The following is a 24,227-nucleotide window of genomic DNA, read 5'->3' on the forward strand; positions in this document are numbered from 1 at the left end:
AAGCTCGCAGAACATTGTCAGTTTGGCGCGGGCTTGTCTGACGCACTCAGAGACAGGCTTGTGTGCGGTATGCATAACGAAAGCATACAAAGACGACTCCTAACCGAAAAAGACTTGACATTAGCCAAAGCATTAGAAATTGCAGTGGCAATGGAAACTGCCTCAAAGGATGCATCACAGTTATAAAAGAAAATGACAAGTGAGACTCATAATGTTAACAAATTCTCAACCAAGCCAGTCAAGGCAGCTGTATGCTTCCGATGTGGGAAAAGTTCTCATGACCAAGCAGACTGCTGGTTTCGTGATAAGAACTGTAAACACTGTAATAAAAAGGGCCACATACAGAGAATGTGTAAAATGAAGCAAAGTGAGGAAAAACAAAGATTCCAGAAAAGAGATAAAAGGGTGAATGAAATGAATGACACCGATACAAGTGGTTCAACCTCAGATGATACTGACACAGGGTTGGGGCATATAGCACTCCATTCAGTGTCAGGCAGTGATAAGAGGATGATATGGGTGACCCCAGAGATTGAAGGAAAGAAAGTAAAAATGGAACTAGACACTGGATCAGCACTTTCTCTTATATCGCTGAAAGATTACAAAGAGAAGTTTGCAAATATTAAATTGAAACGTACACCACTGTTACTGAAAACATATACAGGAGAAAAGGTGGCACCGGTGGGAAAAATTGAAGTCAAAGTGAAATATGAAGACAAAATGAAAACTTTGGATTTGTATGTGCTGCAATGCGGAAGTGTACCATTATTTGGACGCGACTGGCTGCAGATGATTAAGCTCAATTGGCAGTCTATTAAGGTAATGCAGCCCATTGAGAATGAAAGCAGTAAAGCCACACAGGAAGAGCTGAAAATTTTACTTCAACGGACAGCATCAGTCTTCCAAGAGGGCATAGGAACTTTAAAACACATGAAAGCACACCTCACAGTGGATGAGCGTGCCTCAGCCAAGTTTTTGAAAGCTCGTCCTGTCCCCTATGCATTGCGTCCAAGAGTAGAGACAGAACTAAAGCGACTAGAGGACCAGGGTATTTTGTCCAAAGTTGAATGGTCAGACTGGACAACACCAATCGTACCAGTTGTGAAGAAAAATGGCGCGATAAGGCTATGCGGCGACTTTAAGGTAACAATCAACCCAGTTCTCCATGCAGATCAATACCCGTTACCACGTATAGAAGACATTTTTGCTTCATTAGCTGAAGGGCAACATTTTTCAAAGATTGATTTGGCTCAAGCATATTTACAAATGGAAATGGATGCTGAATCAAAAAAGTACCTAACAATTAATACCCACAAAGGCCTCTTTCAGTACAATCGTCTAGTGTTTGGCATTGCACTTAGATGACATTATTGTGACAGGTCATGACGACAGCTCCCACTTGGCTAATCTAGAGGCTGTCCTAATGAGGCTAGCTGAGTGTGGACTTAGAGCCAATAAGGACAAATGTGAGTTCTTTAAAGACTCCATTGAGTTCTGTGGGCACAGAATAGACAGAGAGGGTCTCCACAAATCACGAGACAAAATTGATGCCGTCCTGAAGGCTCCAAAACCCACCAATGTTTCCCAGCTTCGCTCATTTTTGGGACTGGTCAATTACTATCACAAATTCCTGCCAAATCTTGCAACTGTGCTTCATCCATTGAACAGCCTCCTACAAGCAAAAGTGACCTGTAAATGGAAAAAAAGTTGTGACCTGGCATTCCAGACTGTGAAAGAACTTATCCCATCTGAAAAAGTCTTGACTCACTATAACCCAGATTTACCTCTTCGCTTGGCTTGTGATGCCTCGCCATATGGCACAGGTGCTGTCCTTTCACACAAAATGCCGGACGGCTCTGAACGCCCTGTTGCCTTTGCATCCAGATCTTTATGTGCTGCTGAAAAGAACTATGCACAAATTGACAGAGAAGGGCTTAGCCTTGTTTGGGGTGTCAAGAAATTCAACCAATACCTATATGGCAAATGTTTCACATTAATTACAGATCACCAACCCCTAGTGGCCATTTTTAACCCTAGGAAATCTATTCCGGCTATGACTGCAGCACGTTTACAGAGATGGGCATTGTTTTTAGGTGGACACAGATACGTGATTGAGTACAAAGGCACAACACGGCATGGTAATGCTGATGAACTCTCTCGTTTACCATGTGAGCCTGAAGTCAATGCCACTGCAGACCCAGCTGAGATGTTCCATACAACCCTTCTGGAGAACCTACCTGTCACAAGCGCACAGGTCAAACAGGAAACATCCAGAGATCCAACTATGGCAAAGGTCTTTGAGTTAACTGTGAAGGGGTGGCCTGCCAAAAACACAGTGGCCTTGCCTGAATACTTCAGTCGACGCGAGCAGTTATCCGTGTGTCATGGGTGCATCATGTGGGGTACAAGAGTTGTTGTGCCACCCAAGCTGCGATCCCGAGTCCTGGGAGCACTTCATGATGGACACCTGGGTGTGGTAAAAATGAAAAGTCTTGCAAGAAGCTATATATGGTGGCCAGGCATTGATCAACAGATAGAGGAAATGGCCAAATTATGTCCTGAATGTCAGCAGACGCAAAAACAGCCTCCATCCGCCCCTGTCCACAGCTGGGAGTGGCCAACTGCCCCTTGGCAAAGGATCCACATGGACTACGCTGGGCCTTTCCTAGATCGTATGTTTCTTGTGGTGATTGATGCATATTCAAAGTGGCCAGAGGTCTTCATAGTGAAAAATGCCACAAGCACAAAAACAGTGGAACTACTCCTCACACTGTTTGCAAGAACAGGATTGCCTGAACGACTTGTCAGTGACAACGGCAGTCAATTCACATCCGAGGAATTTCAGTCCTTCCTCCAGAGAAATGGCATCAAACACACCACAGCTGTACCTTACCACCCCGCCACGAACGGGCTAGCTGAACGATTTGTTCAGTCATTTAAACAGTCAATGAAAACAATGTCAAATGCTCAAGTGTCACTACAAGAGAAGATGGCAAATTTCTTACTTGCATACAGAAATGCTGACCATACTACCACAGGTCAAGCTCCTGCCGTATTGTTCATGGGAAGAAGACTGAGGTCACGTCTTGATTTGCTAAAGCCTGACCTGCGTAGAGATGTCATGCAAAAACAATCCACCAAAGCAAAGCCTGGTCATGATAAAAACTTTGTGATTGGACAACAAGTTCTGGCAAGAGACTACGGTCAGTCTAAGCAGAAATGGCAGCATGGTGAAATACTGTCCAAGACAGGCCCTCTAACATACACTGTGAGAGTTGGGGAAAGTGTTATCTGGCGTCGACACGTCGATCAATTGCTGGAAGCAACCGCTCAACGTTCAGCCAATAAGAGCACAGAGGATGACCTTCATAACCCTGAGGACTCTGATGAGCTCGTGTGCACAGCCTCTGAGCCGCCGCCTCCTGATCATGGAAATGCTGCACTGGTTAATGTGGGTATTCCTGAGGTTCCTGTTCAGGACTCTGATGAGCTCGTGTGCACAGCCTCAGAGCCGCCGCCTCCTGATTATGGAAATGCTGCACTTGTTAATGTGGGTATTCCTGAGGTTCCTGTTCAGGGCTCTGACCCTCACGAGAGACGCTATCCTGAAAGAGCTCATCATCCTCCCCAAAGACTGGACCTATAGAAATGCATTGCGTTGTTTTTGCCATGTTTAATGAGTGTTAGGTGTGTTAAGTGTTCAGCACGAATGTCGAAGTGTTCAGGACTATTTGGTTGTAATTGTAAAGTTGTAATTGCCAGTACTGTAGTTGTAGGGTATATTATTCTTTCGTTTTCCTTTTATATGAGATAGACATCAATGCTGTAAGGGAGGAAATGTTATGTTCACATTAGATATAGGAACTACTTTTCTGGTATGTACCACAATAATTTACATACAGACCGGCTAGCGTAGGAATACGCAGAGTTAGAGAACTATATAGTCCTACACTGAGAAGTGACATGCGATGCAGTACAATTCCTAGTAAAGACATTGCTAACTTTACTTTGGTGTCTGTTGGATGTATGTTGTGAAAGTGAGAAACACAACAATGTACATTCAGAGCTTCCCGATGTCACAGTGGAAGTTGTACATGATGTTGCTCCCGGCTGTGTAGCAATACCATGTAACGCAGCGCGAACACCTGCCAAAACTGCATGTTCTATGGCCTCTAAGTGAGCAGAATTCGCCATGTTGTCCCGCATCAGCCCTAACCTGCGCTCTCGTCGGTACCGCCCATTTTACACAAATGGGCGTGGCTAATTTGCATACGTTCTCAACATTTAGTCTACATTTAGATTTAACATTTAGATTTAAGTTTTATATTTAACATTTATATTTATAATTACATTTAACATTTATTTTTATATTAAAGTTTTATATTTAACATTTATATTTACATTTAACATTTATATATAGACAAACCATTTATATTTACATATGATAAACAATTTTGAACATAATTTACAAACCTGATAATCCACAACACCATTGACTTCTAGCTAAATGTCAGAAAATTGCACTAAATGTTGAAAAAGTGGCAAGTACAAAAATGTTTGCTACCTTTACAAACAGCGCCCCATACCAACTAATTCCAATAACCGCTTATCCAGTACAGGGTTATGGGACACACACATCACAGGAAGCACAGGGCACAAGGCAGAGACACCCTGGATGGGATAGCGTAGGAATACGCAGAGTTAGAGAACTATATAGTCCTACACTGAGAAGTGACATGCGATGCAGTACAATTCCTAGTAAAGACATTGCTAACTTTACTTTGGTGTCTGTTGGATGTATGTTGTGAAAGTGAGAAACACAACAATGTACATTCAGAGCTTCCCGATGTCACAGTGGAAGTTGTACATGATGTTGCTCCCGGCTGTGTAGCAATACCATGTAACGCAGCGCGAACACCTGCCAAAACTGCATGTTCTATGGCCTCTAAGTGAGCAGAATTCGCCATGTTGTCCCGCATCAGCCCTAACCTGCGCTCTCGTCGGTACCCGCCCATTTTACACAAATGGGCGTGGCTAATTTGCATACGTTCTCAACATTTAGTCTACATTTAGATTTAACATTTAGATTTAAGTTTTATATTTAACATTTATATTTATAATTACATTTAACATTTATTTTTATATTAAAGTTTTATATTTAACATTTATATTTACATTTAACATTTATATATAGACAAACCATTTATATTTACATATGATAAACAATTTTGAACATAATTTACAAACCTGATAATCCACAACACCATTGACTTCTAGCTAAATGTCAGAAAATTGCACTAAATGTTGAAAAAGTGGCAAGTACAAAAATGTTTGCTACCTTTACAAACAGCGCCCCATACCAACTAATTCCAATAACCGCTTATCCAGTACAGGGTTATGGGACACACACATCACAGGAAGCACAGGGCACAAGGCAGAGACACCCTGGATGGGATGCCAGTCCATCACAGGGCAAACACTCACTCACATGCTGAGGACAATTTAGTGACACTAATTCACCAAACTGCATGATCTTGGACAGCAGGAAGAAACCTGAGGAAACCCACAGGAACACGGGGAGAATATGAAAGCTGTACATGCAGAACCAGGAGTGGGAACCACACCCACAAGCCTGGAGGTGTGAAGTGAGAGCAGCTGGTCTGAAGTCCTGAAGGGAGCTGGAGCGCCATTTCTTTGGAACAGTGTGGAGCCGTCCTGCATTACTGCTTATCCTGTACGGGGGGGTGGGGAGCCTGGAGCCTGTCCCAGGTGGCACAGGGCGGGGGACACAATGGACAGGATACTAGTTTATAGCAGAGCACAAACTCACACATACAGACTCACACTAAGGGCAGCTTAGAGATTCCAATCGGCTGATCGCAGTTTCATGTTCTCCAAAGTAGGAGGAGAAAGCCCACATTGGAAGAACATGCAGACTTCACACATACAGCAGGAGGGACAGGAAACAAGCCAAGAGACAGAGGTTACACCCCGAGACCCCACACCCCCCCACAATCACACATACTGTTAGGATTTATTTAAAAGTTACATTTTAATGCTACAAAATTATGACTGACTATGAACTTCATATTCCAGAACTGTGTTGGAATCTATGCTGACTGTAAGAATGTTACCTTACAGGATTTACCCGTTTCTGTGCCCTGTACCTACAGTAAGGAGCTGGGATCTCTGCTCCTTCAAAGCAGACAGACTCACTCACATATGATTACAGTTCTAGTACATAGCAGATACTGTTGCTGAAAGTGGTGAACAAGTGAGGCAAATATAACAATGCAAACATGCCGCTGTCAAGGTGCTGCCTGGGCACTAGTGCAGCTAGGCTGGTATTTCTGGGCTCCACAGACATCACTGGTGGTTGGTGTCGTGGTCACCGGGGTGAAAGACTCGTGCAGCAGGTGTTTCTCAGACAACAAACAGGGACTTACTGGGATCAGGATGGGAGGCTATGGAACCGGCAACACGTAAGGCACAACATCAGTGATCGAACTGGGGAACACAGGACCAGGAAGCACTTAAATGGAGGACTAATGATGGAAGAGACTGGAGACAGCTGGGAGTGTTTAACACGAGGGCTGGAACGAGACGTGAGACCAACAAGCAGCAAACATGGCCTGTTAGAGCCACGTCAGGGAGGAGGCGGGACATTTAATTTCATTTTTATATAGCGCATCACAGAGTCGTCCCAAGGCACTTTACATAGATGTGTAGTCATACATTACAACATCATTTAAGACAGTAATACACAACGGGAAAAAGGAAAGAAAGATATTAAATAAAGAAAGCCAGATGACAACGGAGGAGAGGAACCAAAAAAACCCTAGTAAGGAGAAAAAAAGACCTATGGGGGTCCATGGACAACTGGCTGCCCAACCCCCCCCCGGCAGACTAATATTACTGAGAACAGAAAAGAGTGGAGCTGCTTGCTAAAGGCCAGGTGTGAGGTGTGATTAAAGTCTGTCAATAAGCCTGTTCTCCACGCTGGCCTGTGTAGGGTGACACTCAAGGCTGCACCCAGGATGACACAGTTAGCAGTGTCACCCCTCCATGGGACTGAACCAGGACTCCAGCTCAGATGGTGCCCCCCCCCTGGGCAGCACCTGGAAATGTGGGGAGGCAGAGAGCATGGATGGTCAGAACATGCATCGACACATAAATGGACAGGCATAGTGGATAAAAATGGCATTGCTTAATGTGACAGTACCCCCCCACCCCACCAAAAGCATGCGCTCAGGCCATGAAGTCCAAAGGGGTTAGACAACAGGGATGGAACCAGACTGGACTCTGGACTAGACAGGGGACGACAGAACAGATGGTAGACAGGACAAGACCAGACAAGACTAGACAGACAGCAACACCAGACATAAGAGCAGTTGCAGGACACCACTAAGGACATGGAGCGGATAAAGGAAAAGCTAGGAACCACAGGTACAGCAGTCCTGTCAGACCCCAAAACAGGACGGACAGGTGGAGGGTCAACAAGAACAGGGGCACAGGATGCACAAGACAAGGAGAGATGGGGCATCCAGGGAAGCCAGGCGAAGACTCGGGGCTGGGGACCCTCCTAGGGTCCTTTCCAGGTGAGGCTGAACTCCGCCGAATCACAGGACCAGAGGGTCTGGGGGGGCCAGCAGGGCCGGAGGACGTGAGGGGTTGGGAGGTGATGAGAGAACCGCAGAGCAGTAGGGCAGCAAGGAGACAACAGGACAGGAACAGGAAGATGGCAAGGGACATACAGGGCAAGAGCAGAGACTGGCAAACCCTCTCTGGGAGATAGACATTCAGCCTGCCGCTTTCTTGGGCTCCTGTTAATACTGGTGACCAGAAACTGGGACCAGAGTAACCGGAGTCTGGGATGAAGGAGGGACCCACGTAGCAGGACCCAGGGCAGTCCAGCAGGACATCCTCTGGATCCATCTTCTCTGGGCTGGGTTTAACATGAGGGATGGAACGAGACGTGAGACCAACGAGCAGCAGGCATAGCTTATTAGAGCCACGTCAGGGAGGTGGCAGGACATGACGTTTGGGGCTATGGTTAGGGTTAGGATTAGGCTTAGGTTTAGGGTAAAGTGTTTGTGGCAGAGAGCGGTCAGTAGTACAAGGACACGACTACACCACCTGGGGAATTTCACCACAGGAAAAATTACTCTAAATTAAGAGCACACAAGTTCATTTACCGAATGGAGCTGGACGTGTTTGTACTATTAACAGGTTGTTGAAAATATAAAACCAAGAAACAAGACAAGCGCTTTAGCATCAACGACCTTAAAAAATTAACCAGCAATCAGCCTTTGGCCACTGGCTGACTAAACTCAAGCAGGAGACAGGTGTCCGGTGAAGTTGATCAAAAAGGGGAATGGAGTCCCCTAAACACACACACACACACACACACACACACACACACCTGTGCCCCACCGCACTGATCCCCACACAACTATACTGCACACGGTGAAAGTGTGAACACCACCACCCCAGACCAATCAAATCTTAGTCAGCCAGATCAATAGAGGCAGCCACTGGTATACAAATAAACGGAAAACAAAAAGAAAATACCCCAATCTAACCAAGAATCTGAGTGTTGAAATCTATGAAGAGTGCAAACAATGAGTAACAGAATACAGGCCGTCACTCTGCAGCAGTCCCATACAGAAAGAAAGGGCGGCCTAAAGTCTGTTAAGTCGCAAAATTAGGGAATGAAACAGCTCCAAATGCAGGAACAGGTGCGGTGATCCTTGTCCAAGGTTGCAGTGTTGATGTGCTGCCACCTTCTGGGAAAACGATGAACTGATTTTGAGATTAAGAACATGTATGGTTTTCTGCTGGGCGGCATGGTGGTGCAGTGGTTAGCACTGTTGCCTCACACCTCTGGGACCCAGGTTCGAGTCTCCGCCTGGGTCACATGTGTGCGGAGTTTGCATGTTCTCCCCATGTCGTCGTGGGGTTTCCTCCGGGTACTCCGGGTTCCCCCCACAGTCCAAAAACATGCTGAGGCTAATTGGAGTTGGTAAATTGCCTATAGGTGTGCATGTGTGAGTGAATGGTGTGTGAGTGTGCCCTGCTATGGGCTGACCCTCCATCCTGGGTTGTTCCCTGCCTCGTGCCCATTGCTTCCGGGATAGGCTCCAGACCCGAATTGCATTTCTTTTTTTTTTCCAACAATATGTTTATTTGTCTTTTTTTTTTTTTTTTTTTTTTTACATACAACAGAACATCCTCTCAGACACAAAATAGAATTATACCATATATAACCTCAATAATGCCCTTTGACACAAGATATCAGGTATCAACCAGCTCATATCGAGCTGTTCCGTGAATGAGTAATGTTTCCTAACCATCTTCCTCCTCTTCATCTTCAGTTAAGTCTGTGCCTTCTGCAAAAAGCATGAAAGGCCTCCAAATACTTTCAAACAAGTCCTTTTTTCTTTTTAACAAGTATGTAATGCGTTCCAATGGAAGAGTAGCCAACATCTGTTTAACCCATTGTCCAATACTTGGTCGTTTTTTACATTTCCAATGCAGTGCAATCAACATTTTAGCTTGTAATAAGCAAATATCAATAAACAACTTCTCATTTTTTGCATATACTGTGTGCTTGGGGTATAAACCTAAAATTATAAAGGAAGGTTCCAAAGGAAGGACTTTAGAAATAATAGACTTCACCGTTTCCTTTATTTCACCCCAAAATGTTTTAATTTCTCTACATTCCCAAACACAGTGAAACAGTGTACCCTTTTCGTCCCCACACTTTGTACATATGTCTGGGATATTCGGATTGTATTGGTTTAGTCTAACAGGGGTGACATAAACACGCATAAGCCACTTGTACTGTAACAATCTCAACCGAGAGTTTATAGTTTGCTTATATGCCTTACGGCAAACCACTTGCCACTCATCTAGTGACAAATTTATTTTCAGATCTTTCTTCCAAGCTTCTAATTTCAAGGTTGAATTATCTGGGGAGTGTGATAACAATAATTTATAAAATTGTGAGATTGCTCCTCTTTTAAGGCTACTTTCACTTATCATTTCTTCTAATTTAGATTTGGGTGGTTTCAATAGGTTTTTTTGTTTTGTTCCTATATAACTTCTAAGTTGGAGATACTTGAAAAAATATTTTCTTTGAATGTTATATTTGTGTCTAAGCATGTCAAATGACATCATGTTATCAGAGCCAGTGGGATATAGATCTTGAATTTTCTCCAATCCATTTAAAGCCCATTGTTTAAACACTGCATCGGCTCTCCCCGGGGGGAAGTTCTGATTTCCCAAAATTGGGGTTAGCCGTGATAAAATAACTGGTTCTTTAATGTGCCTTTTAACATTATACCACACTTTAACCATGTTTTTAACTATTGGGTTTTTAGTTTTCTTCATCAAATTAACTTCTGTATCAGAAAGAAGGTACAAAGGTAATGGAGGGCTCAAGATGTCACTTTCCATTTCTGTCCACTGGGGAGGGTCCTTTTTACAAAAATAGCACCCTATAGATCTGAGCTGAGCTGCCCAATAGTACCATTCTATGTTTGGGCACATCAAGCCTCCTTCATCGTAGGGTAAATGGAGTAGTGACAGTCTTATTTTAGCACGTTTGTTTGACCATATAAAATCAAGAAGCAGTTTCTTAAATGCTTTAAACCAATCAGCAGGGGGTGGCAAGGGAATATTCTGAAAAACATACAACAATTTTGGAAGTATATTCATTTTGTAAATATTAATTCGACCTATAAGGGACATGGGGAGAAGACTCCATCTATTGACACTATCTTTAATTTCGTTATTTATCGATTCGTAATTATGTTGAACAATTAAATCTAAATTTGGAAGGATAAGTATTCCTAAGTAAGTAAATTTAGAAACTGATTTGAATTGTGAAACGGCTACTGGTGGATTTTCTCCTTTATCTAGCAATAAGATTGATGATTTTAATCTGTTAATTACATATCCTGAAATATGACCAAACCCATCAATTAGTTTTAACAAAGCTGGGATTGATGAATTTAGTCGTGAAAGGAATAAAATGATATCATCTGCATATAGCGACAACTTGTGTTCTACCTGACCAACCATGATTCCGGTTATGTGTGAATGTGACCGTACAGCTATAGCCAAGGGCTCCATTGCTAAAGTAAAGAGCAACGGGGATAACGGACATCCCTGTCGACAACCACGTTTAACTAAAATTGGTTTAGACACGTTCTTATTTGTTAGAATCTCTGCAGTTGGGTGTAAATATAAGAGTTGTATCCACTTTCGAAATTTTGGTCCCAATCCAAATCGTTTTAACACGTCAAAAAGATAGGCCCATTCTATCCTATCAAACGCTTTTTCAGCATCCAGGGATAGGAGGGCCATATCCTTAGTGTTATCTAATGCTTGAATAACATTAAGAACCCTCCTAACATTGTATAGACCTTGCCGACCTGACACAAAGCCATTTTGATCCCTATGTATAATCAATGGAAGGGTTTCCTGTAAACGAGTTGCTAGTAATTTGCTGATTATCTTAAGATCTGAATTAAGCAGGCTTATTGGCCTCATATTCTCACATTTATCCCTAGATTTTCCAGGCTTAGGCAATAGAATAATTAATGCATTTGCCATTGAGTTAGGGAGGTCCCCAACTATAAAAGCCTCCTGTAACATTTCCAATATTGGCCTTACCAACTTTCCTTTACATTTTTTATAAAAGTCGATTGGAAACCCATCAGGTCCAGCTTTTTTTCCTGTGCTCATATTGTCAATTACTTTGATTATTTCATCTTCTCTAATGTCTGAGTCTAATTGTAGGCCAAGTTCTTCTGTGATAGTTGGTATGTTTAATTTATCTAAAAATAGTTTTCTTGTGTTTAGGTCTGTATGGTCTTGAGAATCATAAAGTTTTTCATAATAATTTCTAAATTCATTATTTATCTCTATTGGATCCACAACTGTCTCCCCATTTGTATTTATTATTGTTGTTGTCTTTTTGTGCTTCCAGTTTTTTTATTTGCCATGCTAAAATCTTACCGGGCTTTTCTCCCTGTTCATAAAAAGACTGATTTAACCTAAGTATGTTAGAGGCCGCCCTGTCCGCTGTAGCTTTATTATATTGTGCTTTTAACAGCAACAGCTCCTTTTCTACATATGAATTTTTATCTCTAAACATTTGTTCCTCTAAATATTTTATTTTTTCTTCCAACTGTTGTCTTTTCTTACGCTGTTCTTTAGATTTTGAAGAGGTATAGGAAATGATATAACCCCTTATACAAGCCTTAAAGGCATCCCACTTGATACTGGCTGTGGTCTGTGTTGTGTTTAAACAAAAATATTCATCAATTTTATTCCCTACATATCCTATGAAAGATTCATCTTTGAGCCATTTTTGATGTAAACACCACCTAGGAGGGTCTATCAATAAATCTTTATGAGTATATTTTATGTTACATGAAGCATGGTCTGAAATTGTTATACTATCATAGAAACTATCTCCCATATTAGGCAACAAATCTGCCGAAATCAGAAAGTAATCTATGCGGGAGTATGTGTTAAATGTTTTAGAGTGACAAGAGTATGTAATATCGGTAGGATTTTGATGTCGCCAAATATCTACCATCCGTAATTCCTTCATAAAACTCTGGATGATTTCTCTGCTTTTATGATGAGTCTGGTCAGTTCCAGTAGATCGGTCTAGGATTGGATTCAAAACACAGTTCCAATCTCCACCAATAATAGTTTTACCTGAAAGAGAAGAAATGGTTAGAAATAAATTTGTAAAGAATCGATCATCATCTATATTCGGTCCATATACATTCACTAAATTGAAATTTTCATGTAAAATTGATCCCTGAATAATCAAATATCTTCCAAATCTATCTTTTATAATATTTGTAACATGCAAAGGCACCGATTTATGAATCAGTGTAATTACTCCTCGGGCTCTTAATGTAAATGATGATGCATACAACGATCCCTGCCATCTCCTGCTAATTCTGATATTTTCCTCCTCAAGAGTGTGGGTTTCCTGCAGGAAGACTATTTTAGAGCCCAGATCTTTTATTTTGTTCATAACCTGCTTAATCTTTTTAGGTGTACCCAAGCCTCTGCAATTCCAGGAAGTATATTTAATTTCAAATTTTTGTGTCATCTAAATAACATACAATAGTTTTATTTTAGCTCTAAATATATATGTCCGAGAGTTAACACACATTAGAACATTAGAACTAAAAGCTACAAACATTTCAAACATCACAACAACAAAACCCCCCAACCCAGCTAGCTGGGTGAAACCCTGAAGTACCCTACTTCCAACCGCGAACATCGTTAGATTCCTAGAATCTGAACTTTTGTCCCAACATTCACCTGCGACTGTATTCAAGTAATCCATCCTTTTTGAACAGTAATTGCATTTGCAACTTCAGTTATGCCTTATCAAAATACCTACACTGTGTACTTGGCATTGGCAGTACCTATTAACATAAGTCATTCTGCTTCTACCGTTTCCATTTGGATCTTCTGGGCAAAGAGTTTGGCCTCCGTTGGGGAAGTGAACTTGTGAACTTTCTCCTTATATGTCAGCACCAACGTGGACGGGGAAAGAATGCCATGCCTCACTCCTAGTTTACGTAGTTGATCGCGAACAACATCGAACTGCTTGCGCTGTCTGTGCACCTCCGTAGCGACATCAGCAAACAACTTCACACGCTGGTTCTTGTAAAAGATATTCTTCTTTGATTTGGCAGTTCTTAGTACGATTTCTTTCTGCTTGTAGTTAAGAAATCTCATAATTACCGTTCTCGGTGAGGTATTGGTGTCTCTCTTTGGTCCGATGCGGTGGGCCCTTTCCAGGACTAAAGGGTGACGCATTGGGTTTAGCTCCAGCGCGTCTGGCAACCAACTCTCCAAAAAACCGCACACGTCAAATCCCTCAGAATTTTCAGGGAGACCCACCAGCCTCAGATTATTCAAACGCGATCTATTTTCCATATCGACCACTTTGTTCTCAAGGTGTTTGTTTCTTGTCTGTAAGCTCTCGACCACCGCTTTCAAGTCAACCTGCTCGTCTTCCACGTTAGACAGACGCACCTCTACCCCAGCCATCCGCTCTGTACATTCAGTCACCTCCTTTCTTGTTTCTTCTATAGCTTTAAGTACCCCATCAAATCTTCCGGTGAACTCGCTTTTCAAATTGCGTATTTCTCCCAATATTTCATCTTTAGCCATATTTAGGAGCTGTTGGTCTTTGCTGGGTAAAATCGGCGCCTCATTATTCACTTCACCCTCGTTAGCTTCTGTGATAGCAGCATCAGCGTCCTTCATAGCGTTAGCATCCCTGCTAGTTGGTTGCTCTGTGCCATGCGCTCCAAAGTTTGTTAATTTGGATTGCGTTGTTGATTTAGGCTTACCTCTACTGCCTCTTCCAATACCAGACATTTTTGCCTCAATTCCACAGTTTCGAAGAGTTTTTTTTTTTTTTTTTGGTTCAAGTATAAGGATTAAACAGGATTGTTGTAGAGAGCAGGCTCGAACGTGACCGTCTAGCTTGCGGCCATACCGGAAGTCAGTAATTTTATTTTTATTGATTTAAGTGGGAGACTCATCTATTGTTTTGAATAAGGGGTGTAGTTGAGGGTAACCAAGTCAGACAGCCTGTGGGAGATGTAGATACCCAAGTACCGGATATTTCCAGTGTGAAATGGACCATCCTGATCAGCTGAATCCCAGGCATCTTCAGACAGTGAGAATATTATGGGTTTTTTCCAGTTTATTGTGTAGTTTGATAGATTTTGAAAAGGTATTAATGAAATAAAAATTTCATATATTGAGGATTTCATAAAAACAGCAAGATATCATCTGCATAGAGATTAATTTTGTGTTGTTATTAGTATGAATTCCACTTATTTCACTGTTCTGTCATATTGCTGCCGCAAGTGTTTCTATGAAGATGGCAAACAGTGAAGGAGAGAGTGGGCATGCAGGCCGTCTTCCCCGTCGGAGTGTGAATGCAGGTGATGTGATCCCATCTGTGACACTGTAGCTTTGGCTGAGGTGTACAGTATTTTAACCCAGTGGGTGAACGACTCTCCGAAGCCAAATCTATGCAATATATTAAAGAAGAATGTCCAACTGACTGTCAGATGCAGTTTCTGCATCTAATGATGTAATCGTGGTTTTAGTGTGGGTATGCTGAGCAGTACTGACTAAATTAAATAATCTATGGATGTTGTCCGAGGCATGTCTTGTCTTGATGAAGTCTGTCTGATCACCATAGATTATAGTAGGAATGACTGTCTGCAACTGAGTGGCGAGAGCTTTTGTAATGATTTTCAAGTTTGTATTCATTAGTGAGTACACTCTTTATCAGGTTTCAATAACACTGTAATGGCCGGTAACTGGAGGGTTGTGTTTGGTCTTTATCAGGTCTGAATAACACTGTAATGGCAGGTAACTGGAGGGTTGTGTTTGGTCTTTATCAGGTTTCAATAACACTGTAATGGCCGGTAACTGGAGGGCTGTGTTGGGTCTTTATCAGGTCTCAATAACACTGTAATGGCCGGTAACTGGAGGGTTGTGTTTGGTCTTTATCAGGTTTCAATAACACTGTAATGGCGGGTAACTAGAGGGTTGTGTTTGGTCTTTATCAGGTCTGAATAACACTGTAATGGCAGGTAACTGGAGGGTTGTGTTGGCTCTTTATCAGGTTTCAATAACACTGTAATGGCCGGTAACTGGAGGGTTGTGATGGGTCTTTATCGGGTCTCAATAACACTGTAATGGCCGGTAACTGGAGGGTTGTGTTGGGTCTTTATCGGGTCTCAATGACACTGTAATAGTCGGTAACTGGAGGGTTGTGTTGGGTCTTTATAAGGTCCCAGTAATACTGTAATGGTCGCTGCGCTCATATATGATGAGATTTGTGATGCATGTTTAATTTTTCTTACCAGTCTATTGAAAAGTGGAGATAATATGTCCCAAAAATGTGTATAGATTTCTGCAGGGTAACCATCCGGTCTAGCGATTGGTTGTTAGGCATTTGGTTGAGGACCTTATCGAGTTCTTCTGATGTTAATGGTGCATAAAGCAGAGATGGAGATTTCAGGTCCAGGGATTACAAATCCAGACCAAGATTTTGTTACAACAAGCCAGTTGAGTCTTTGTGACTGTGACTCTTTGTATTCATCTGGTTGGTTGAAACAAAATCTTGGTCTGGATTTGTACTCTCTGGACCTGAAATCTCCACCTCTGGCATCAAGGACATCTGCTCTTTCATTGATTAATATGGGTAAGTCTAGATTATTTAAAAATGATTCTATATCAACTGGGTATGGTTCTTGTTCTGAGAAGTATAGGTTCTTATAAAATGTTTAAAAGATGTTAATTTTGTGGGATTATTGAAATATTTATTAGAGGAGTCACTTTTGCTTAAAAGTAATGCTTGTAATGGTCAGGTGATCTTATTTATTGTGGATTTTTTTTCCATCTTTCTACAGACTGTCAGGCTGTAGTGTCACAGAAGAAGGCTGTTCTTCCCTGGCTTCAGCTCTGAGGTCAAACCCCTCACACCTGAGAGAGCTGGACCTGAGCTACAATCACCCAGGAGACTCAGGAGTGAAGCTGCTCTCTGCTGTACTGGAGGATCCCAGCTGTAAACTGGAGAAGCTGAAGTGAGTACAGAGTGTGTGTCTGACACGCTACAGATACTTATGCATGTATGTGAAGAAGAGGCACCAATAAATAAATGGATAGAGCAGTACTATATCATTCTGCTTCTCCTATAGTGTGGATCACGGTGGAGAGTGCAGGACCAGACCAGGCTTACAGAAATGTAAGTGTCTTTGCATGTTTTTATTAATAATACCATGAATACTACTGTATGTTTTGGTTGTATTCACACAGTTGTTGTGATGAGTGAGGCTTTTTGCACTATGTGTAGATGGATTTCCATGTTTGTGTTTAGGTGAGTTTCATGTCATTTTAAACAACATCCAAACGCGAAACAAAAAAATCAAAATCATCACCAAAAACACTATCAATTCATTTAATCGTTTTAAAAAATATTTTTTACAAATGCTTTATAGCTGCTTGTATTATCTTCGTGTTTGTGTGGGAGTGTAGGATGGTTAAATATATTCTGAATTAGTTATACATCTTTAATTTCACAAAAAAAGAATCCTTTGCATTTGTTCTTTTTGCGGATGCCGTGAGTGTATGTGTTTTCTGTGTGATATTCGTTAGTATTGTCCTAAGGAGGCACCTGTAGGCAGTGAGACCGGACTCTCTCCACTAGTGCAAAATGTGAATTTGCATTTTTACAGGGTGGTTCTGTAACACTCCTTAATATTCATGAGAGAATATTACTGATTGGTCACTGAATCCCTTAAACCAGGGGAGCCCAAATCCAGTCCTGGAGGGCCAGAGTCCTGCACATTTTTGGGTTTCCCCTCATTTAACACACCTGATTCATCTCCTTGTGCTAATAACCACACAGCTCTTGAGCTGAATTATTTATGGTGGAACAAGGAAAGAACTTTGCTACACAGGGCTCCGGCCCCCCAGGACTGGATTTGGACACCCCTGCTTTAGGTAGAAGAAACAGGCAGCACAAGTCGATGTTAACTGGCCAATGATGTAGTGCCCCTCTCATAAATACTAATCAGCCAGCCAATCATGTAGGGCTTCGCTCATGAATATTAAAAAGTTCTCCTGATCCACGGTGCTAAAAGAAATTAGCGCCCGGGACACACTGGATGTGCGGCGGAAAATATCTAATTTCATTTCGGCGCCCATGTTAACAGATTAGAGCGGCCGCGTGCGCAGCGTCTACAGTCACGCGCGCGGTAAGCGGTTCTCTATGGAAGCGTATTGCATTCATCTGGGGGAAATTAATTCTGTTTTTTCGAATTAATGAGATAATAATCCAGTTTTTCAGAGCAATATTTTTCTGAATTAATGAGAACCTTCCTGTTTTTTATGATGCACGATCTGTGCCGGAATCATCGTTTATATCAGAATCCAGATCCAAATGTTTATTAAATATCACTTTAAACATGTAATAATATTACTTAAATATTCTGTTATTGATGGCCATTTTCGAGCCGCATGCGCCGGAATTAGGAGAAGGAAAGACACTGACTTTAGTATTGATCTCTGGTGCCGTTTTGTGGTAAATATGCTTGTGATGAATATGTCTGATGAATGTCGCTGCTTTGTAATTTTTTTATTAAATTAATTAAGCTGTTAGTTTAGCTCGCGCCCCATTTTGGCGGCTCTTCCCGCCGCTGTCGCGCGCCCTCCTTATGTTTCATAAACTTCAGTTCCCGCTTCGTTAGGGGAAGCTGTGCTGTTTTTATATCGTACAGAAACATAAAGTACAGGCGGCCTGATGGGATTAATAATTCTTCCTCCTGCCTACAGACTCCTGCCAGCTGACGCTGGACCCCAACACAGCAAACAGAGAAGTGTCTCTGTCAGGGGGGAACAGGAAGGTGACAGGGGGGGCAGAGCAGCCATATCCTGATCATCCAGAGAGATTTCAGGGCTGGGAACAAATTCTGTGCAGAGAGAGTCTGACTGGCCGCTGTTACTGGGAGGCTGAGTGGGATGGAGATGCAGTCCTGATAGGAGTGACTTATAAAGTGATCGGGAGGAAAGGAGGGAGTTATGACTGTGGGCTTGGATACAATGACAAGTCATGGAGTCTGTGGTGTAATACTGACAGTTACTCTGTCTGGCACAATAATAAACAGACTCTCATACCCACAGAGCCCTCAGGCTCCCGCAGAGTAGGAGTGTATCTGGACTGGGGGGCTGGTGCTCTGTCCTTCTACAGAGTCTCCTCTGATGGACTGACCCCCCTGCACAGATTCACCTCCTCATTCACTGAGTCCCTCTATCCAGGGTTTCGGGTTTATAGAAACTCCTCAGTGTCACTGTGACGTGTTGCTGGTTCTCCTGGCAAAAAGGTAAAATCTCTGCTTTTTAACCTTTATAATCCTTTTTACTCTGAAATGTACAGAACTGTGCAAAAGTCTTAGGCAGACAAAGAAAATGATGTTTAGATTATCCTCCTGTTGGTGTAAAACTATGATATGATGCCTGTCAAAGTGTGTCAGCTTCGCCATTTCAGAACCTCTGCTAAAATCATCAAGTATTTGCAGTGACCGTCCAGTGCAGCCATGTATTTTTTGACTTGGCCGCTAGCAGACCTCATACAGCTAGTCAATCTCTCACTGACTTTTTAAACCGATATATTTAATTATTTAATTGAGCTGTTGGTGAAATTTAACAAAATCATGGAACGGCTGAGATGTCCCTGAGGAGAAGTTTGGGAACTGAAGCGGTGTTCATCTATTCATCCAACTAGATATCAGTAACTTATAGAAAACAGAAGAAATTATTACTAGTTTTTATTGTGTTACTCTTAATTTGCACACGTTCTAATGTTAAATTGTGTTTTTTGTTCTAAGCCAAAGTACATTTGCTACCTAGATAAACAGCTTTAAACATTTCTTTGGACTGACTAAGACTTTTACACAGTACTGTGTGTTTGACAAAAGATAAATGCCTGTGTTCAGTGAGCTGAATAACATAAAAAATATAGTTTTATACGTTTTTTTCTCTGACTAAAATGTAACTAAATGTAATCCTGATTGGGGGGGGGCTTTCCCTCTCCCCTGTATATGTACATTTTATATATTTATGTCCATTTACTGTATTTCCTCCCTGTACAGTGACAATAAAGGCTTTCTGTTCTGTCCTATTAATGTCCTGCTTCAGCGTCACCCAAAGCATAACTGAGTAATATAATGAAACCACTGTCTGCTGGATTAAGTTAAATTCACTGTATTACTGCAGCTGAACATAACTGACACAATGACTGTCAATCAATGTATATAATAATCATTTAATTAATAAAAATTTAATTGGCATAACAGACCGAAAAAAAACTGGAAAATATGTCCTGGTTCAGTGGATTTAAATAAATAAAATTATTATTAATATATTTCAATAAATAAAAAAATTTGTTTTGTTGGATAATTAACACCCTTGCCACCCCCACCCCCCAGTAATAGGTCTGGTTGCTCCCCCGTTGGATAGAAGGGGCACGTGCCCATGCAACCTTACTCCTCTGCCTCCACTTATCTGTCTGACTCAGATAAATTGATACATAGATAGATACTGAACCCCTCCCACGCCCGGCTGGCAAAAGCCACTAAATTAATCTGCATGCATTATCATTAATAACAGACGTGTAAAAATATACACAGACATCCATTGACAATCCACCATTGGATTCATTATCTATTGCAGATTAATATTCTATACAGTGACTGTAGTCAGTTATAATGTCTCTATCAAGCTGCTGCCATATTTCTTACATCCACTGGACACGTCAATTCACAGAAAAGCGATCATTCCGGAAACAATGTGTACTTTTCAGGGACGCCACTAGGGGGAGACAAAACACAGATTACTAAATAAAATATGATCAGAATTAAATTATAAGAAAGCGGATATATGCGCGATATAAAATATGATTACCCCCATTTTAACGGGACATATATTTTTATGCAAGTTTGTAACTAGCAGTCATTTGTATTCTTTCATAATAAAAAAAAACAAAAATATTATGAACCATAAATCATCCATATATTTTGCAGGAACAGACATGTCGCCGCTGAACCGTTTTGGATGAACGTGATGTTGCCGTTTCCTGCCGGCGACCTTTAAAAATCCACGACAGCAGCGGTTAGATGCAGCGTGTGCAGCGGCCATATTTACGGACAAAATCAAGCTGCTGACTAAGACTTAGTTTGTGGTTAATTAATTCATAAGTAACAGCATAATACTACACTGTAATACCATGATAATGAAACGCTTTTTAATATCAAATATACGGACAAAGGGGTGGCATGGTGGTGCAGTGGTTAGCACTGTTGCCTCACACATGCTGAGTTGCTAAATTGCCCGTAGGTGTGCATGTGTGGGTGCCCGTAGGTGTGTGAGTGTGCCCTGCGATGGGCTGGCCCCCCATCTTGGGTTTTTCCCTGCCTCGTGCCCATTGCTTCCAGGATAGGCCCCAGACCCCCCGCGACTGGATGGATATACGGACAAATTAAGTAGGTTTTTACATATGTAATGACAGCATAAAGTTTTTAAAAGATAGAAAAATTCTTGCGTACATCCATCCATCCATTTTCCAAACCGCTTATCCGACTGGGTCGCGGGGGGTCTGGAGCCTACTTTGGAAGGGGGGCCAGCCCATCACAGGGTACACTCACACACTCCTACGGGCAATTTAGCAAGTCCAATTAGCCTCAGCATGTTTTTGGACTGTGGAGGGAAACCGGAGTACCCGGAGGAAACCCCACGACGACATGAGGAGAACATGCAAACTCCACACACATGTAACCCAAGCAGAGACTCGAACCCGGGTCCCAGAGGTGTGAGGCAACAGTGCTAACCACTGCACCACCATCCCCTTGTGACAAATCAAACACTGTGAAAAACTGAAATAAAAGAATATTACCATTACAACTCCATTTTTAGAAAATTCTTTCGCCATTACCCATACATTAATCATTTGTGGGTCTTATTAAGTCAATGATCTGCATGTTTCTACTGCATTTAATACAGCACAAAATCACAAACATACATATAAAAACAAGAAAAGGCAAAGCAGTATCATACTATGTGCTCCTTCTGACCAGAATTAGGAGACATTACTGCATCATAACATCTCTTTCTTTCAATGCTTTTTTATTTTATTTTCTTAGCTATTTTTGCAATCTGCTAGCTAACCTTGCCTCCTTTCAGTTGCTCATTATGCTTGGTCATTTGATCACATAAATGTGGCTCTTTCCGCTGAACAGTAGGAGTCACAGTTACCAGAAACACTCTAAATTAAACCTTTTACAAATAATATTGCAAATAATGACATGTTGGAAACAAAATGAAACAAAATACATTTACTGGACGAAATACAAATATTAAATATATGCATAAGCCACCAATTTTCTAGCAACAGCTACACCATCAGCTTGGAGGGAGCCAGTTGCTCAGGGAATAAGGGAACCCACAGAGTGTAAGGACCCATTCTCTGTGCCTGAGTACGCGACATTCTTCCCCGCGGAGCATACCGGGGATAATATAACGGAGGAGATGAGAGGTGCGTTAGCAGACTGGAACTTGAAGGAGGACCAACAAGTTTGCGTGACAACTGATAATGCGTCGAACATGATAAAGGCTATGGAGGTGAATGGCTGGACGCGCCTTCAGTGCTTCGGACACAGGCTACACCTGGCAATAGGTACGTTATGTTTATTTTTAATAACTTTGAGACAGAGAGAGGGAGGTCTGTCTGTGTGAGTGAGTGAGAGAGAGAGAGAGAGAGAGAGAGAAAACAATCTGCATTATTATGTGGTTATTTAGCTGTTGTAATATAATCATGAATTATTTTTGTACATCTATTTTTCCAAGAAAATGCAGTGAAAGGTGACAGCCGGATCAGCCGTGCAACAGGTGTCTGCAAAAAGTTGGTGTGCCACTTCTCACATAGCTGGAAACAGAGAGTGGCACTTGAGCAAGCCCAGAAGCGCCTCAACCTTCCAGTCCACGAACTCATCACTGAGTGTCAAACTAGATGGGGGTCTAGGGTGCTCATGATTAGCAGGATTCTGGAGCAGCAGAAAGCACTCCACGAGGTCCTCTCAGAGGACAGAAACACCCGGCACCTAATTCTTGGATATCAAGATCTGGATGTGCTGGAGTCAGTCAGCAAGGCACTGGGACCACTGCTTGAATTCACGGATGCTCTGTCAGAGGAGGATTACATTAGTGTTTCACACATCAAACCAGTACTCAGCCTGTTTAACACAACCATCTTGGCACCAGAGGAGGGTGATACAGACATGACCAAGTCCTTAAAAAAGAAAATTTTGGAGTACTTGAACAGCAAGTATGAAGAGAGAGTTACACAAGAGCTCTTGGATGTGGCATCCTTCTTAGATCCAAGATACAAGACACAATACATCAGTGTCAACGACGTCCCCATCATCAAAGCCAGACTGGTGTCAGAGATGAAGATGATGGAACACAAGGTAAAAATAATGGTTAGAAAGGAGTAAATGAGAAGAATTCCTTCCATTTAAATGCATTATCTTACATTTTAGTAAATATTTAAGTTTAAATTTAGCTGAATTGTGTTGTTCATACAGTAATGATCATTCATATATAAAACTAATTAAATTCTTTTTTCTTGTTTGTTCTTTTGTTTTTACTATTTTCTAGCATTCTGTTGAGTGCAGAGAGACCAGAGTGGAAGAAGTTTCAACCCCACCCACCAAAAAGGCTAAGAAGTCCTTGGGAAGTTTCTTCAAAAGATCCACCACAAGTGCAACAGTACCAATCGATCCCACTGCTGCCATAGAAGCTGAGCTGAGTGCCTACATCCAGTCCCCCACAATTGACAACGACGAGGACCCCCTTCTGTGGTGGAGATTAACTCACAAAGTCAACTTTCCCCAGCTCAGCAACATGGCAAGAAAATACTTGTGCATGCAGGCCACCAGCTCTCCCTCAGAGAGAATTTTTAGTGCATCAGGCAACATTGTGAGTTGTCAGAGGTCCTGTCTGAAGCCAGACATGGTTAACAAGCTAGTGTTCCTGGCAAAGAATCTGTAGAAGTTGTGCTGCCTGTAACTACCTCTCTGTTAGTAGCAAATGCATCTTCTGCATACAGTTATGTGATCTTTTGAAGAATATAAATGTTGCACTTCAATGCACTTTCAATGTTCCACCAGCTGCTGCATTTGTTATTTATTGTTAAAGCAGAGCTGCAGTAAAATGTTTGATTTGTAATTTATTTTTTTGGTAATTTATGTTAATGTTGATGACTGGCAGTGAGTTCTTAAAAATAAAACTACACTTTCCAAATTTTTTTGTTTTATGATGTTTTTATTTTTCTGAGAAATGCTTGGTTTTCACGGAACCCGTAGTCATATTGTATTGTATCGATATCGAGATATCTGGCATGAAAATCGAGATATGAAATTTTGTCCATATCGTTCAGCCCTAGTGTCCAGGGTCCCTTACCCCCCCCCCCCCCCCCCACCACACTATAAAAGGTCTAGATGCTCCCCCGTCAAACAGAACGGGCAGGTGCCCAGGCAGCCTTGCCACCCCCCACCGCACTGCAAAAGGTCTGGCTACTACCCCGTCGGACAGAAGGGTCA

General features: G+C 41.9%; 1 protein-coding gene and 1 long non-coding RNA gene across 2 annotated transcripts; both read left to right on the forward strand.

The window, feature by feature from the left end:
* The first annotated feature begins 15,365 nt into the window (after positions 1–15,365).
* On the forward strand, positions 15,366–15,777 carry LOC125723442 (uncharacterized). The gene is made up of 3 exons (XR_007386897.1): positions 15,366–15,382; positions 15,439–15,582; positions 15,695–15,777. It is a non-coding gene; the product is annotated as an uncharacterized LOC125723442 (long non-coding RNA).
* Positions 15,778–22,655: 6,878 nt separating this feature from the next.
* On the forward strand, positions 22,656–23,883 carry LOC125723410 (E3 SUMO-protein ligase ZBED1-like). Its single transcript, XM_049000011.1, has 2 exons — positions 22,656–23,093; positions 23,284–23,883. Exons 1-2 carry the CDS (start codon positions 22,656–22,658, stop codon positions 23,674–23,676), a joined length of 831 nt encoding a protein of 276 aa, XP_048855968.1. The 3' UTR covers positions 23,677–23,883.
* The last annotated feature ends 344 nt before the right edge of the window (positions 23,884–24,227 follow it).

The sequence above is a fragment of the Brienomyrus brachyistius genome, unplaced genomic scaffold (assembly GCF_023856365.1).
Source record: "Brienomyrus brachyistius isolate T26 unplaced genomic scaffold, BBRACH_0.4 scaffold48, whole genome shotgun sequence".
Lineage (NCBI taxonomy): Eukaryota > Metazoa > Chordata > Actinopteri > Osteoglossiformes > Mormyridae > Brienomyrus > Brienomyrus brachyistius.

Bases quoted from the DNA above. Each gene is read 5' to 3' on its own strand.
- LOC125723410 (XM_049000011.1), top strand. From the start codon at position 22,656: ATGATTAGCAGGATTCTGGAGCAGCAGAAAGCACTCCACGAGGTCCTC. The intron at 23,094-23,283 runs GTAAAAATAATG...ACTATTTTCTAG, and splicing joins TGAAGATGATGGAACACAAG to CATTCTGTTGAGTGCAGAGA.